The 17,100-nt window shown below is 43.9% G+C and overlaps 1 protein-coding gene across 1 annotated transcript in view; it reads right to left on the reverse strand.

Moving 5' to 3' along the window:
* CREG2 (cellular repressor of E1A stimulated genes 2) overlaps positions 1-5,235 on the reverse strand; it is a 40,966-nt gene extending 35,731 nt beyond the window's left edge. Inside the window, exons 1-2 of the mRNA XM_032255487.1 lie at positions 4,463-5,235; positions 683-852 (exon numbers count right to left, since the gene is read on the reverse strand). Coding sequence (XP_032111378.1) covers positions 683-852; positions 4,463-4,903 — 611 coding nt within the window. The 5' untranslated portion in view covers positions 4,904-5,235. The remainder of the gene's footprint in view (positions 1-682; positions 853-4,462) is intronic.
* Positions 5,236-17,100: the final 11,865 nt, after the last annotated feature.

A 17,100-nucleotide genomic window follows, 5' to 3' on the forward strand; every position in this document is an offset into this window, starting at 1 on the left:
ATTTGCTGCTCCTCTGGGAAGGATAAGGGGATCTCACATGCAGCCCCCATACCAGCTCCATGCAGACATCTCTCTGGCAGAATACAAGTTCAGGCTTTGCAGTTTGAATTCAGACAAAGGGGCCTGGATCAGTGTTCTGTTAGTGCTTAAATGTCTTTAGAAACATTTTCTTTCAGAGAGTTTTTGAAAAGATATATTAAAAAATGCTGGCTCTTTATTGCACATATCTCTGAGGACAGGATAGAAATAAATTGGAAAGACAGTAAATAGACTCTGTGTTGCATGACTCTGTGCTGGGGAGATGAACTACTGGCTCCTCCTTTACTGACCCTCACTCCTACTCTAGCCCTTTTCCATACTAACAGGAGCTGTCTAGACTCCTGCCAGTGCTGCACAAAGCATTTTGCAAGGGTTATCCAACACTTGCAATAACCCTCGGAGGCAATGATTATTATTCCCATTTTACAGATGAAGAAACTGAGGCTCCTAGAGGCTAAGTAACTTGCTACAAATCACACTGCTTGGTGAGTGGTGGAATTCTAATTGATCTGATTTCAAGAGTGAACGTCGACATGAATCTTAGAAGTCTGTTAAAGTCATGTGACCCAGAGAGAAACCCATGCCCAACTCTCTGTCAAAAATTTCCCAGGACCCATGCGAGTGAGGGCAAACCCTCGTCTACCTGCAGAACTCCCCTTCTGATTCCGGCAGCGTCAGCGAGGCCATGGGATTCTTCATCAGATCGGCCACCACGGGGTCCTTGGCTGTCATGTAGAAGAAAGGAATCCCAGTGCTATTGTTGAAGGGGCCATCACTGATGGGCAGGCAGTTCCCAAATGGCAGTCCTTGGATCTAACAAACACCAAAAAAAGCTTTTTCAGTGCTGAGTTGTGGCTTGACTTGAACTATTGGGAGCTTAGCTTATGCCTCTGGCTAGAAAATACAGCACCAGGGAGGAGGGAGGATCATGGCATCACAGTGGCTTTGACAGGTAGTAAATCCAGGTAAGGTGGTCCCCAGTCTGCCCAATTCACTCTGTGGTGGCTCTAGAATTCCTCTACAGGAGATGCTTAGCAATGGCATTCTGTTTGGAAGGGGTGGTGAAAGGGTTCTTCTTGAAGCTGCCTGTGCATGGCAAATATATGTTCACTTTTAAAATTTCATGTTGGGGGCCGGGCGCGGTGGCTCAAGCCTGTAATCCCAGCACTTTGGGAGGCCGAGGCGGGTGGATCACGAGGTCAAGAGATCGAAACCATCCTGGTCAACATGGTGAAACCCCGTCTCTACTAAAAATACAAAAAATTAGCTGGGCACGGTGGTGCATGCCTGTAATCCCAGCTACTCAGGAGGCTGAGGCAGGAGAATTGCCTGAACCCAGGAGGCGGAGGTTGCGGTGAGCCAAGATCGCGCCATGGCACTCCAGCCTGGGTAACAAGAGCGAAACTCCGTCTCAAAAAAAAAAAAAAAAATTTCATGTTGGGGGAGGAACAATGACATTTATGGGGGATGGCACTAAGCCTTTCCCACAAGCTGCCTGTTATAGTCCCACTGCCTTTGCTCCCAAGGTTGGCTGCCGCTCCCATGTTTTTAGCAACTTTAGGGAGGAAATTTAAGTCTTTAACGTCTTGCCTGCTCTTTGGACTTCAGGAACTTTCTTTTATTGTTTCTTTTAGGGCTACATCACTTCCTCATTTATTAGCTGCATTTTAAAAATTGTAATCAACAATATTTCATTGTATGACCCAGCAAGTTATCAGAAATTGATTTGTTAACCATTTTGTATAAAGGAAGTCACAGAAACATGATATGCCAATTTTTCTTCATGATCACGCAGTAGGGTGGGAGGACGGTGGTGCTATAGTTTGGATATCTTTCCCTCCAAACCTCATGTTAAAATCTGATCCCCAGTGTTGGAGGGGAGGCCCAGTGGGAAGTGTTTGGGTCATGGGAGTGGATCCCTCATGAATGGCTTGGTGCCCTCCTCGAGGTAATGAATGAATTGTCCCTCTGTTAGTTCCTTAAGAGCTCCCCTGAGAGATGGTTGTTTAAAAACGACTGGTGCCAGCTGGGAGTGGGGGTTCACCCTGTAATCCCAGCACTTTGGGAGGCCAAGGCAGAAGGATCCCTTGAGACCAACAGTTCAAGATCACCCTGGGCACGATGGCAAGACCCCCATCTCTACAAAAAGTTTTTTTTTTTTTAAATAGTAGCTTGGCATGGTCGCACACACCTGTAGGCCCAGTTACTTGGAAGGCTGAGGAAGGAGGGATGCTTGAGCCCAGGAGTCTGAGGCAGCAGTGAGCTATGACTGCATCATTGCACTCCAGCCTGGGAATAAATAAATAAAAATAAAAAGAGCCTGGCACCTTCCCCTCTCTCTTGCTCTCTCTCTCGCCATGTGATCTCTGCACACACTGGCTCCTCTTCACCTTCCACCATGAGTGGAAGCAGCCTGAGGCCTCCCCAGAGGCAGATGCTGCGCCATGCTTTCTGAACAGCCTGCAGAACTGTGAGCCAAATACACTTCTTTTCGTTATAAATTACCCAGCCTCAGGTATTTGTTTATAGCAATACAAATGGACTAAGACAGGTGGTATATCATGTTTCTGTGATTGCAGATATAAACAAAAATATTTATTTATTAGTATTATTATTTTTTGAAACAGAGTCTCACTCTGTTGCCCAGGCTGGTGTTCAGTGGTGCAATTTTGGCTCACTGTAGCCTCTGCCTCCTGGGTTAAGTGACTCTTGTGCTTCAGCCTCCCCAGGTGGTGGCAGTACAGGTGTGTGCCACCACACCTGGTTAATTTTTGTGTTTTTAGTAGAGACAAGGTTTCACCATGCTGGCCAGGCTAGTATTGAACTCCTGACCTCAAATGATCTGCCCTCCTTGGCCTCCTAAAGTGTTGGAATTACAGGTGTGAGTCACTGCGCCTGGCCAACAAAAATATTTAGTGCTTAGGTTTTCCCAAATCCTGCCAAACATCCCAATTTTCCATGATTTCATTCCTAACGAAGTGCACCTTGTTACTTAGCTCAGAATCCAGGAGTTAACTTTGTTCTTGAAGGGTTGTTTGAGAATGGTGTGTAGAATTATAAAAGGCAGGGCTTCAATTTTTTAAGAACAGGAAATGTTAAGGAATCTTCCAAAATGGTAATATAACTTCATTCATATATCCCATTTTTCAGCTTGACATAGCTGCCCAGAGTCATGCTTTGCATACATGGCAGTACATTGTAAATGTTTTCTGAATTTATTGTTTAGATTAAATGTCAATAAGGATTAGAAAGAGGAACTCCTAACAAAGCTAAGAGAAGAAATGTTGAAATTCAAAATATCTCTAATACATTGGCATTAGACTTTTAATTTCTTGAAAAGATTTGTGTTTTCAACCAAGATTAGTATCATCTTTAACCTTTGTCTTTTTAAGATGTGTCTTAGGAGTGCAAAATACAGCTGTGAAAATCATTTGGGTGCTGAGAATATCCAACTGGATCTGCATTTGACACTGAAGAGGTTAAGACCATTGCCAACATCGGAATAAAGTTGCCATTTAGGAAGTTTTAAGCCAAAAAAAGGACCTTAAAAATTGCCTGGTTAACCACCTAATTTTACCGATGAGGAAAGCAAAGTGGAGAAGCCAGTGACTCGGCCACAGTCTTGGTGAGACCCAGAGCTGGGGCCAGAACCTGGCCAATGTCCTATGCATTCTATAAAATACTAATTCTGTTTTTGTAGGAAGTAAATAGGAGTTCACGTTACTGCCCTGTAGCTCTTTTATCTCTCTTAACACCCCTAAAAGCTTTCTGGAGGCATGGACGTTACATGCGCATTATTTGTCCATGTCATTCTACGTGGAATCATGTCTAACAGGTGAGTAAAGCCTTTCCGAACTGAAGATAAAAAGTGCAGCGGATAGCTTATTCCAGGTTTTACACACTTTGCATAATAAATCTCCTTTCCAGAAAAAAATCTTGAGCTCCATTTTCTTAAAGGTAGATTTCCAAAGAAGCCCTGGTGCTGTCTCTGTCCCCGTCTCCAGGTCCAGGTCGGGAGGTGACGGGGAGTTCGGGTCTATGGGTCTGTGCCCTGCGCTGGGAAGGGCTGTCCCCGCCTACTCTGAGATTCCAAGGCGGCTCTGGCTGCTTTGGTTCAGGTCTGGGTCAGACGCTGGTTAGGTGTCCGTCTCTCTGCCTGGCCATCTCTAGGCGGGGATTCGGTACCCAACCCTACCTGGCAGGAAGCCTGGTTGTCTACGTCCCTCTCCAAACCTCCCCCGACTTCGCCAGGCTCACGGAGGCACCATCGCCTTCCATTATGCACAGTGTCGAGGGTCCCATCCACCGCACGGGGCACGTCTGGTGGACCCGGATCCCAGTCCCGAGCGGTCGCGAGCACGTCCCCGTTCCCTGGCCGCCGACTGAATGCCAAGCCCCCTCGCGCTCGCCGCCGGGCGCTTACCTTCTCGTGGGCGGACACGGTGGCCAGGCAGCCCCAGGCGCTGGCGTGGGCCAGGGAGCGGGCGGTGGCAGCTCGCAGCCTCGGGGCCGGGGAGGCACCGCCTGCCTGGCCGCCCTCACGCCGGTAGGAGAACATCCCGGGCGGCGCGGGGGGCGGCCTGGCGCGCGCGGCGCCCGCCCGGGGCCGCAGGTGCGCGTCCTCCTTGTGAGCCGAGGCGGGGAAGCTCTGCTGCCAGATGCTGCCCGAGTCCTCCAGTAGCGCGGGCATAGCCTCCTCGGTGGAGGCGCTGTCCAGCTCCTCGTCCACCTCGTTGGTGACGGCCCAGGACACGGAGCTCACGATCACGTAGCCCGCGGCCGGGGACAGCAGGGCGCTGCAGCACAGCAGCCAGGAGAGGCGGGTCCCGGGCCGCGCCGGCCGCCGGCCGCGGCGCACGGACATCTTGCAGGCGGCACGCCCAGCCGCGGGGGCGGCCAGCAGCGCCAGCGCCGGGGAGCCCCGCAGCGCCCCCCTGCGGCGGAGGCGCGGAGCCCGAACCCCCCTCCCACCCCCGCAGGATTCCCGGGCGCGGTCCCCGGCACGAGTCCCGGAGAATCAATCCCTGCAGCCGCGCGCCACGCTCGGAAGTCCAGGCTCGTAGAAGACCAGGTTCCGCGCACACGCCGCGCATCCTGCGGAGTCTTCCTCGCGCTCCAGGTCCGGGGATGGCTTCGTTTCCTGCAGGATGACACAGGTTGCGCAGCCAGAGGGTGGGCGTTCAAATCCCAGCGCGATAGGCGCCTTAGCTCAACAGCTGTGGGATCTGTCAAGCCACTTAACCTCTCACTGCCCATTTCCTTCGTTAGCTGACAAAGGTAATGTTTACCTCGTAAGGTGATGGATGGGACGATTAAACGATTAATATTTGAAGAGGCTTAGAACAGTGCGTGGCATGGAGCAAACGCTATACAGTAGTCCCTTGGTATCCGAGGGGTATTGGTTCCAGGACCCCCGTGGATACCAAAATCCAGAGATGCTCAACTCCTTTATAGAAACTGGTGCAGCATTCGCATATAACCCATGCACATTCTCCTTTAATCTCTAAATTGCTTACACAATGCCTAATACAATGTAAATACTACATAAATTGTTGTTTACTGTATTGTTAGGGAATAGAACAAGAAAAAAGCCTGTGTATGTTCAGTACAGATGCAGTTATCCTTTATCATTTTTTATTTTTCTGAGGAAGAGTCTTGTTCTGTCCACCCAGGCTGGGGTGCAGTGGCACAATCACAGCTCATTGCAGCCTCAACTTCCCAGGCTCAGGTGATCTTCCTGTCTCAGCCTCCAAAAGTGCTGGATTACTTTTGGAGGTGAACTACTGCATCCAGATTTTTTTTTTTTCCTTCTTCTTCTTCCAATATTTTCAGCCTGTGGTTGGTTGGGAACCCATAGTTATGAAGGGCTGACTGTATTTCATTATCTAGATACAAGGTAGGGATCGTTATTAGATGTACTAGAGGAGAAAACTGAGTAAATGGTGGAGGTGAGATTAGCACCAATTCCTTCTGATGCCCATTCTCCTTCTCTGCAAGGACAATAACCTTCTTACACTTTGCTGTGTCCGGAGGGCATTGCAGCTAGTACATCTAGTAGCAGAATCAAGTTATTTGCATTTAAGCTGAAACAATCTGGCCAAAGCCACGTGGACAAATACCACCTTGGCCATGCCCCTTGTTCTAGGTGACCAGAACTCTGGTCCAAGTCCTGGAAAGGAAAACTGTGGAGGAATATTGCAGGCTTTTGGCTGTTTTCTTACTCCTGCCTCCTCATGGGAGAAGTGACTCCTCTGATGGATGAGTTTCGAAAGGCAAGCTTAACATGATTTTCTCAGCCCCTGCAAAGCTGTTCTTTTCTGAATGGTCTCTTCACTCTTCTCTTCCGTCTTGCCTGAGCTGCCCTGCCCCTTCAGCAGGTGGGAGGTCTCCCCGCCCTGTTCAAGAGGAAGGGAGTAGGTTCAGTTGTAGAATCTAGTAGGAATCCTATTTGGTCAAACTTTCCCACGGGCTTTACCTCCGTTAAGGTTTTTGATTCTTGTTTTATTTTCCAAATTAGCTCCACACTCAAAGGGGATTTAAGAGGGTGATCAATAATCACTCTTCAAACCTTATCACACAATTTGTGCCAGAACATAGTAAGTGCTTCGTCAGTGACAGCCGGTGTTGCTTGTTTTGCCCATTTACCCCTGAATATTTAACAGGTTCCTAAACTCAGATTTTGGAAGATAACTCTCCATAGACTTCCTGCTTTTCTGCAGAGTCCAAACCTGTTTTAACAACTTTGAAAAGCTAGAGATAGTGTCTTTCCGGAGAGATATAGGGATTTATTTTGCAGAGACATGCCAGGTAGTAAAGATATAGGTAGGAATATATTTATATATATATTGAAATATATATACTTGAAAAACAAACATTTTCAAAATGATTGTACCAATTTATACTGCCACCGTCAGAGTGTGAGAGTTACGGTTACAGCTCTACATTCTCATCAACACAGACTTTGTAAAGTTTTTTTGGTCCGTCCACCGCACTTCCCCCCGCACCAAATCTGGTGGATGCGCAATGGTATCTCATTGTTATTTTAATTTGCATTTACCTAATGACTAATATGGCTGATCGTTTTACATATATTTATTGCTTAGTTTGAAATCTTTTATAAAATGCTTGTAATGTCTTTTGTCCATTTTAAAAAAAATGGTAAAAAACGTAACATGAGATCTATCCTCTTAACAAGTGTTTAAGTGTACAGTACAGCATTGTTAACTATAAGAAAATTGCTCTGGCCAGGCGCAGTGGCTCAAGCCTGTAATCCCAGCACTTTGGGAGGCCGAGGCGGGTGGATCACGAGGTCAAGAGATCGAGACCATCCTGGTCAACATGGTGAAACCCCGTCTCTACTAAAAATACAAAAAATTAGCTGGGCATGGTGGCACGTGCCTGTAATCCCAGCTACTCAGGAGGCTGAGGCAGGAGAATCGCCTGAACCCAGGAGGTGGAGGTTGCGGTGAGCCGAGATCGTGCCATTGCACTCCAGCCTGGGTAACAAGAGCGAAACTCCGTCTCAAAAAAAAAAGAAAAGAAAAGAAAAGAAAAGAAAATTGCTCATAGCGAATCTATAGAATTGCACCTTGCATAACTGTAACTCTATCCATTGAACAGCAACTCCCATTTTCCCTCCCCCAGCACCTGGCAGCCGCCATTCTACTTTCTGTTTCTATGAGTTTGACTATTTAGATAATTACGTATCACTTGTATGTGGAATTAGATAGTATTTGCCATTCTGTGAGTGGCTTACCTTATTTAGCATGATGTTCAAAATTCATCCATGTTGTAGCATATGACAGGAGGTTACTATTTTTAAAGGCTGAATAATATTCCATCGCATGTGTGAAAGGAAAATATCTTGGGCCCTCAGAATCAAAACCTGAGACAGATCTCAGGCAATATAGAAAGTTTATTTTGCCAAGGTTGAGGATGCTCCCATGACACAGCCCCAAGAAGTCCTGATGACATGTGCCCAGTGTGGTTGGGCATGTGGTTTTACACATTTTAGGGAGACATGAGACATTAATCAATGTAAGTAAGAAGTACATTGGTTCGGTCTGGAAAGGCAGGACAACTTGAAGCAAAGGCAGAAAGACTTGAAGCAGGGAGGGGGCTTCCAGGCCACCGATAGGTGAGACACAAATAGTTGCATTCTTTTGAGTTTCTGATTAGCTTTCTGAGTCCGCACAGGTATATATCACGTTTTCTTTCTTTTTTTTTTTTTTTTAATCAGGGTCTCACTCTGTTGCCCAGGCTGGAGTACAGTGGCACCATCATGGCTCACTGCAGCCTGGAGAGCCGGGGTTCAGGTGATCTTCCCTCCTCAGCCTCCTGAGTAGCTGGTACTAAAGGCAAACCACCATACCTGGCTCTTTTTTATATTTTGTAGAGATGAGGTCTCACTATGTTGTGCAGGCTGATCTCAAACTCCTGAGCTCAAGCAATTCTCTGACTTCAGCCTCTCAAAGTGCTTGGATGGCAGACATGAGCCACTGCATCGGGCCCACATTTTCTATTCATCATTGTTGGACGTTTAGGTTGTTTCTGCCTTGTAGTTATTGTGAATACTACTGAAATAAACATTTGAGTGTAAATACCTCTTTGAGGTCCTGTCTTGAATTCTTTTGGGTAAATATCCATAAGTGTGATTGCTGAATCATAAGATAGTTCTACTTTTAGTGAACCTGTGTACTGTTTCCCAAAACGGCTACATCGTTTAATATTACCACCAGTGGTGCACAAGAGTTCTAATGTCTCCATCTTCTCACTAACACCTGTTGCTATGTTTATTTATTTATTTATATTTTACTTTAAGTTCTGGGGTACATGTGCAGAATGTACAGCTTTGTTACATAGGTATACACGTGCCGTGTTGGTTTGCCACACCCATCAACCTGTCAGCTACATTAGGTATTCCTTCTAATGCCTCCCAACCCCCCCGACAGGTCCCTGAGTATTATGTTCCCTTCCCTGTGTCCACGTGTTCTTATTGTTCAACACCCATCTATGAGTGAGAACGCATGGTGTTTGATTTTCTGTGCTTGTGTCAGTTTGCTGAGAATGATGGTTTCCAGGTTCATTCATGTCCCTACAAAGGACACGAACTCACCGTTTTTTATGGCTGCATAGTTTTCCATGGTGTATATGTGCCACATGTTCCCTGCCCAGTCTATCATCGATGGGCATTTGGGTTGGTTCCAGGTCTTTGCTATTGTAAACAGTGCTGCAATGAACATTCGTGTGCACGTGTCCTTATAGTAGAATGATTTATAATCCTCTGGATATATACCCAGTAATGGGATTGATGGGTCAAATGGAATTTCTATTTCTAGGTCCTTGAGGAATCGCCACACTGTCTTCCACAATGGTTAAACTAATTTACACTCCCACCAACAGCATAAAAGTGTTCCTATTTCTCCACATCCTCTCCAGCATCTGTTGTCTCCAGATTTTTTAATGATCGCCATTCTAACTGGTGTGAGATAGTATCTCAATGTAGTTTTGATTTGCATTTCTCTAATGACCAGTGATGATGAGCAGTTTTTCATATGTTTGTTGGCCTTATGTATGTCTTCTTTTGTAAAGTGTCTGTTCATATATTTCACCCACTTTTGAACTTCTGCCCTTGTTATTGGTCTATTCAGGGTTTTGACTTCTTCTTGGTTTAGGCTTGGGAGGATGAAAGTGTCCAGGAATTTATCCATTTCTTCCAGGTTTACTAGTTTATGTGCATAGAGTTGTTTGTAATAATCTCTGATGATGGTTTGTATTTCTGTGGAATCTGTGGTGATATCCCCTTTATCGTTTTTTATTGCATCTATTTGATTATTCTCTCTTTTCTTTTTTATTAATCTGGCTAGTGGTCTGTCTATTTTGTTGATCTTTTTGAAAAACCAGCTTCTGGATTTATTGATTTTTTGAAAGGTTTTTTGTGTCTCTAACTCCTTTAGTTCTGCTCTGATCTTAGTTATTTCTTGTCTTTTGCTAGGTTTTGAGTTTTTTTGATCTTGCTCCTCTAGCTCTTTCAATTTTGATGATAGGGTTTCAATTTTAGATCTGTCCTTGCTTCTCATGTGGGCATTTATTGCTATATATTTTCCTCTAGACACTGCTTTAAATGTGTCCCAGAGATTCTGGTTCGTTGTTTCTTTGTTCTCATTGGTTTTGAAGAACATCTTTATTTCTGCCTTCATTTCATTGTTTATCCAGTCAACATTCAAGAGCCAGTTGTTCAGTTTCCATGAAGCTGTGTGGTTCTGAGTTAGTTTCTGAATTCCGAGTTTAACTTGATTGCACTGTGGTCTGAAAGACCATTTGTTATGATTTCCATTCTTTTGCATTTGCTGAGGAGTGATTTACTTCCAATTATGTGGTCAGTTTTAGAGTAGGTGTGATGTGGTGCTGAGGAGAATGTGCATTCTGTGGATTTGGGTGGAGAGTTCTGTAAATGTCTATTAGCTTTGCTTGGTCCAGGCTTGAGTTCAAGTCCTGGATATCCTTGTTAATTTTCTGTCTGGTTGATCTGTCTAATATTGACAATGGGGTGTTAACATCTCCCACTATTATTGTGTGGGAGTCTACGTCTCTTTGTAAGTCATTAAGAACTTGCTTTATGTATCTGGGTGCTCCTGTATTTGAGTGTGTATATATTTAGGATCGTTAGCTCTTCTTGTGGCATTGATCCTTTTACTGTTATGTAATGTCCTTCTTTGTCTCTTTTGATCTTTGTTAAAGTCTATTTTATCAGAGACTAGGATTGCAACTCCTGCTTTTTTTTTGCTCTCCATTTGCTTGGTAAATCTTCCTCCATCCCTTTATTTTGAGGCTGTGTGTATCCTTGCATGTGAGATGGGTTTCCTGGATACAGCCCACCGATGGATTTTGGCTTTTTATCCAATTTGCGAGTCTGTGTCTTTTGATTGCGGCGTTTAGCCCATTTACATTAAGGGTTAATATTGCTACATATGAATTTGATCCTGCCATTTTGATGCTAGCTGGCTGTTTTGCCCGTTAGTTGATGCAGTTTCTTCATTGTGTCGATGCTCTTTACCATTTCATATGTTTTTGGAGTGTCTGGTACTGGTTGTTCCTTTCTATGTTTAGTTCTTCTTTCAGGAGCTCTTGTAAAGCAGGCCTGGTGGCGATGAAATCTCTGAGTGCTTGCTTGTTCATAAAGGATTTTATTTCTCCTTCACTTATGAAGCTTAGTTTGGCTGGATAGGAAATTCTGGGTTGAAAGTTCTTTTCTTTAAGGATGTTGAATATTGGCCCCCACTCTCTTCTGGCTTGTAGGGTTTCTGCTCAGAGATCTATTGTGAGTCTGATGGGCTTCCCTTTGTGGGTAACCTGACCTTTCTCTCTGGCTGCGCTTAGCATTTTCTCCTTCATTTTAACCCTGTGAATCTGATGATTATGTGCCTTGGGGTTGCTCTTCTTGAGGAATATCTTTGTGGTGTTCTCTGTATTTCCTGGACTTGAATATTGGCCTGCCTTGGTAGGTTGGGGAAGTTTTCCTGAATAGTATCCTGAGGAGTATTTTCCAGCTTGGATTCATTCTCTCCATCACATTCAGGTATACCTATCAAACGTAAATTAGGTCTTTTCACATAGTCCCATATTTCTTGGAGACTTTGTTCATTCCTTTTTACCCTTTTTTCTCTAATCTTGCCTTCTTATTTTATTTCATTGAGCTGATCTTTGACCTCTGATATCCTTTCTTCTGCTTGGTCAATTCAGCTGTGGAAACTTGTGTATGCTTCACGAAGTTCTCATGTTGTGTTTTTCAGCTCCATCAATTCGCTTATATTCCTAAGTTGTTTATTCTCCTTAGCATTTCGTCAAATCTTTTTTCAAGGTTCTTAGTTTCTTTGCATTGTGTTAGAACATGTTCTTTTAGTGCAGCAAAGTTTCTGATTACCCACCTTCTAAAGCCTGTTTCTATCAATTTATCACACTCATTCTCCATCCAGCCTTGTTCCCTTGCTGTTGAAGAGGTGTGATCCCTTGTAGGAGGAGAGGTGTTCTGGTTTCTGGTGTTTTCATCCTTTTTGTGCTGGTTTCTTCCCATCTTTGTGGATTTATCCACCTTTTGTCTTTGTAGTTGTTGACTTTCAGATTGGGTCTCTGAGTGGACATCCAGTTTGTTGAGGATGACGTTATTTCTTTCTGTTTCTTAGTTTTCCTTCTAACATTCAGGCCCCTCTGCTGTAGGACTGCTGAGGTCCCCTCCTGGCCATGCTTGCCTGGGGATCACCTGCAGCGGCTGCAGAACAGTAAGAGTTGCTGCCAGTTTCTTCTGCTATCTTTGTCCCAGAAGGATGCCCACCCAATGTTAGTCTGAGCTCTCCTTTATGAGGTGACTCTTTGGATATATGGGGGTCAGGGAGCTGCTTGAGGAGGCAGTCTGTCCTTTATAGGAGCTCAAGTGCTGAGCTGTGAGCTCTGTTGTTCATTCAGAGCTGCTGGGCAGGTACATTTAAGTCTGCTGCAGTTGAACTAATAATCCCCCCTTTTTTTTCCCAGGTGCTCTGTCCTGGGGAGTTAGGGCTTTATTTATAAGTTTCTGTTGTGCTGCTGCCTTTTTGCCCTGCCCAGCGAGGAGGCAACCTAGTCACAGTCTGCCTGCAGAGGCTTTGCTGAACTGCTGTGGGCTCTGCCCAGCTGCTGTGTGAACTTCCCTACAGTCCAGTTTGTACGGGTATAGTTAGAACTGCCTCGGCAATGGCGGCCCACCTCTGTAATGGCAGAGTCTCTCTCTCATGGTGGGCTGCCTTGGCAATGGCAGGCTGCCTCAGCAATGGTGGACTACCTCCATAGTGGTGGACTGCCTCAGTAATGGCAGATGCCCCTCCGCCACAGAGCTGGACCATCCTGGGTTCAGCTGTGCTTGTTGTGAAACTCTCAATCCAGAGCATTTCAGATTGCTGTTTTTTTGTGGCGGTGGGACCAGCTGAGCCTGATCACCTGGCTCCCTGCCTCAGACCCCCCTTTTTTTTTCAGTTGAACAGGTGACTCTGTCTACCAGGTGTTCCAGTCGCCTGTTGAAAAGGCGCTGGGATCTGTGTGATTTCCCGTGGGACGACCCACTGTGCCAGCTGAAACAGCCGCACTGAGATTCATGGCACTTTTTTGTCCGGGAATCTCCTGGCCTAGCTCCCTGTTTCAGTCCCCTTTTTTATCAGTTAAATGGGTGACTCTGTCTCCCAGCAGCTCCAATTGCCAGCTAAAATGGCACCTGGACCTGTGTATTTTGTGCAGAGACCTGCCGTGCCAGGGCGCCGGCCAGAACAGCCACGCTGGCCAAAGCAGCCATGCTGGCGACCCATGGGGCTCCTCCGCCTGGGAATTTCCTGGTCTGTGGGCATTAAAAATCCGTCTGTAAATGCGGCATCCACTTGCCCTCCGTGCTTTCACAGGGTGCTGCAATCCTGAGCTGCTCCTAATCGGCCATCTTGGATCTGTCTCTGATGAGCTTTTTTTCATAAGTTTGTTGGCTGCATAAATGTCTCCTTTTGAGAAGTGTCTGTTCATATCCTTCACCCACTTTTTGATAGGGTTGTTTTTTTTTCTTGCAAATTTGTTTCTTTGTAGATTCTGGATATTTACCCTTTGTCAGATGCATAGATTGCAGAAATTTTATCCCATTCTGTAGGTTGCCTGTTCACTCTGATGATAGTTTCTTTTGCTGTGCAGAAGCTCTTTAGTTTAATTAGATTTCATTTGTGTATTTTGGCTTTTGTTGCCACTGCTTTTTGGTGTTTTAGTCATGAAGTCTTTGCCCATGCTTATATCCTGAATGGTATTGTCTAGGTTTTCTTCTAGGGTTTTTATGGTTTTAGGTCTTACATTTAAATCTTTAATCCATCTTGAGTTAATTTTTGTATAAGGTGTAAGGAAGGTGTCCAGTTTCAGCTTTCTGCATATGGCCAGCCAGTTTTCCCAACACCATTTGTTAAATAGGAATCCTTTCCTCATTGCTTGCTTTTGTCAGGTTTGTCAAAGATCAGATGGTTGTAGATGTGTGGTGTTATTTCCGAGGCCTCTGTTCTGTTCCATTGGTCTATATATCTGTTTTGGTACCAGTACTATGCTGTTTTTGTTACTATAGCCTTGTAATATAGTTTGAAGTCAGATAGTGTGATGTCTCCAGCTTTGCTCTTTTTGCTTAGAATTATCTTGGCTATGTGGGCTCTTTTTTGGTTCCATATGTGGGCTTTTTTTTGGTTCCACAGTTTTTTTTCCAGTTCTGTGAAGAAAGTCAATGGTAGCTTGATAGGGATAGTATTGAATCTATAAATTGCTTTGGGCAATATGGCCATTTTCATGATATTGATTCTTCCTATCCATGAGCATGAAATGTTTTTCCATTTGCTGTGTCCTCTCATTTTCTTGAGCAGTGGTTTGAAGTTCTCTTTGAAGAGTTCCTTCACATCCCTTGTAAGTTGTATTCCCAGGTATTTTATTCCCTTTGTAGCAATTGTGAATGAGAGTTCACTCATGATTGGGCTCTGTCTGTTATTGGTGTATAGGAATGCTTGTGATTTTTGGACATTGATTTTGTATCCTGAGACTTTGCTGAATTGCTTATCAGCTTAAGAAGATTTTGGGCTGAGATGATGGGGTTTTCTAAATATACAAGCATGTCATCTGCAAACAGAGACAATTTGACTTACTCTTTTCCTAAATGAATACCCTTTGTTTCTTTCTCTTGCCTGATTGCCCTGGCCAGAACTTCCAATACTATGTTAAATAGGAGTGGTAAGAGAGGATATCCTTGTCTTTTGCTGGTTTTCAAACCAGTTTTTGCCCATTCAGTATGAAATTGGCTGTGGGTTTGTCATAAATAGCTCTTATTATTTTGAGCTACATTCCATCAATATCTATTTTATTGAGAGTTTTTAGCATGAAGAGCTGTTGAATTTTGTTGAAGGCCTTTTCTGCATCTATTGAGGTAATCATGTGACTTTTATCATTGGTTCTGTTTATGTGATGGATTATGTTTATTGATTTGCATGTGTCGAACCAGCCTTGTATCCCCAGGGTGAAGCTGACTTAATCATGGTGAATAAGCTTTTTGATGAGCTGCTGGATTTATTTTGCCTGTATTTTATTGAGGATTTTTGCATCAATGTTCATCAGGGATATTGGCCTGAAATTTTCTTTTTTTGTTGTGTCTCTGCCAGGTTTTGGTAGCAGGATGATGCTGGCCTCATAAAATGAGTTAGGGAGGATTCCCTCTTTTTCTATTGTTTGGAATAGTTTCAGAAGGAATGGTACCAGCTCCTCTTTGTACCTCTGGTATGAGTCTGCTGTGAGTCCATCTGGTCCTGGGCTGTTTTTTGGTTGGTAGGATATTAATTATTGCCTCGATTTCAGAACTTGTTACTGGTCTATTCAGGGATTTGACCTCTTCCTGGTTCAGTCTTGGGAGGGTGTATGTGTCCAGGAATTTATCCATTTTTTCTAGATTTTCTAGCTTATTTGCATAGCAATGTGTATAGTATTCTCTGATGGTAGTTTGTATTTCTGTGGGATCGGTGGTGATATCCCCTTTATCATTTTTTATTGCATCTATTTGATTCTTCTCTCTTTTCTTCTTCATTAGTCTTGCTAGTGGTCTATTTTGTTGATTTTTTCAAAAAACCAGCTCCTGGATTCATTGATTTTTTGGAAGAGTTTTTCATGTCTCTATCTCCTTCAGTTCCGCTCTGATCTTAGTTATTTCTTGTTTTTCACTGGGTTTTGAATTTGTTTGCCCTTGCTTCTTTAGTTCTTTTAATTATGAGGTTAGGGTGTGGATTTTAGATATTTTCTGCTTTCTCTTGTGGGCATGGAGTGCTATAAATTTCCCTGTATACACTGCTTTAAATGTGTCCCAGAGATTCTGGCACGATGTGTCTTTGTTCTCATTGGTTTCAAAGAACATCTTTATTTCTGCCTTAATTTTGCTAGTTACCCAGTAGTCATTCAGGAGCAGGTTGTTCAGTTTCCATGTAGCTGTGTGGTTTTGAGTGAGTTTCTTGATCCTGAGTTCTAATTTGATTGCACTGTGGTTTGAGAGACTGTTATAATTTCCGTTCTTTTGCATTTGCTGAGGAGTATTTTACTTCCAATTATGTGGTCAATTTTAGAATAAGTGCAGTGTTGTGCTGAGAAGAATGTATATTCTATTGATTTGGGGTGGATAGTTCTGTAGATGTCTATTAGGCCTGCTTGGTCCAGAGCTGAGTTCAAGTCCTGGATATCCTTGTCAATTTTCTGTCTTGTTGATATGTCTAATATTGACAGTGGGATGTTAAAATATCTCACAATTATTGTGTGGGAGTCTAAGTCTCTTTGTAGGTCTCTAATAACTTGCTTTATGAATCTGGGTGCTTCTGTATTGGGTGCATACATATTTAGGATAGTTAGCTCTTCTTGTTGCATTGATCCTTTTATCATTATGTAATGCCCTTCTTTGTCTCTTTTGATCTATCTTTGTTGGTTTAAAGTCTGTTTTATCAGAGACTAGGATTACAACCCCTGCTCTTTTTGCTTTCTATTTGCTACTGGTAAACATTCCTTCATCCCTTCATTTTGAGCCTATGTGTGTCCTTGCATGTAAGGTGGGTCTCCTGAACACAACACAATGATGGGTCTTGACTCTTTATCCAATTTGCCAGTCTGTGTCTTTTAATTGGGACATTTAGTCCATTTACATTTAAAGTTAATATTGTTATATGTGAATTTGATCCTGTCGTTATGATGTTAGCTGGTTATTTTGCCCATTTGTTGATGCAGATTCTTCATAGCATCATTGATCTTTACAGTTTGGTATGTTTTTGCAGTGGCTGGTACCAGTTTTTTTTTTTTCCATGTTTAGTGCTTCCTTCAGGAGCCCTTATAAGGCAGGCCTGGTGGTGACCAAATCTTTCAGCATTTGCTTGTCTGTAAAGGATTTTATTTCTCCTTTGCTTATGAAGTTTAGTTTGGCTGGATATAAAATTCTGAGTTGAAATTCTTTTCTTTAAGAGTGTTGAATATTGGCCCCGACTCTCTTCTGGCTTGTAGGGTTTC

The sequence above is a fragment of the Sapajus apella genome, unplaced genomic scaffold (assembly GCF_009761245.1).
Source record: "Sapajus apella isolate SASKATOON/1434 unplaced genomic scaffold, GSC_monkey_1.0 scaffold89, whole genome shotgun sequence".
Classification (NCBI taxonomy): domain Eukaryota; kingdom Metazoa; phylum Chordata; class Mammalia; order Primates; family Cebidae; genus Sapajus; species Sapajus apella.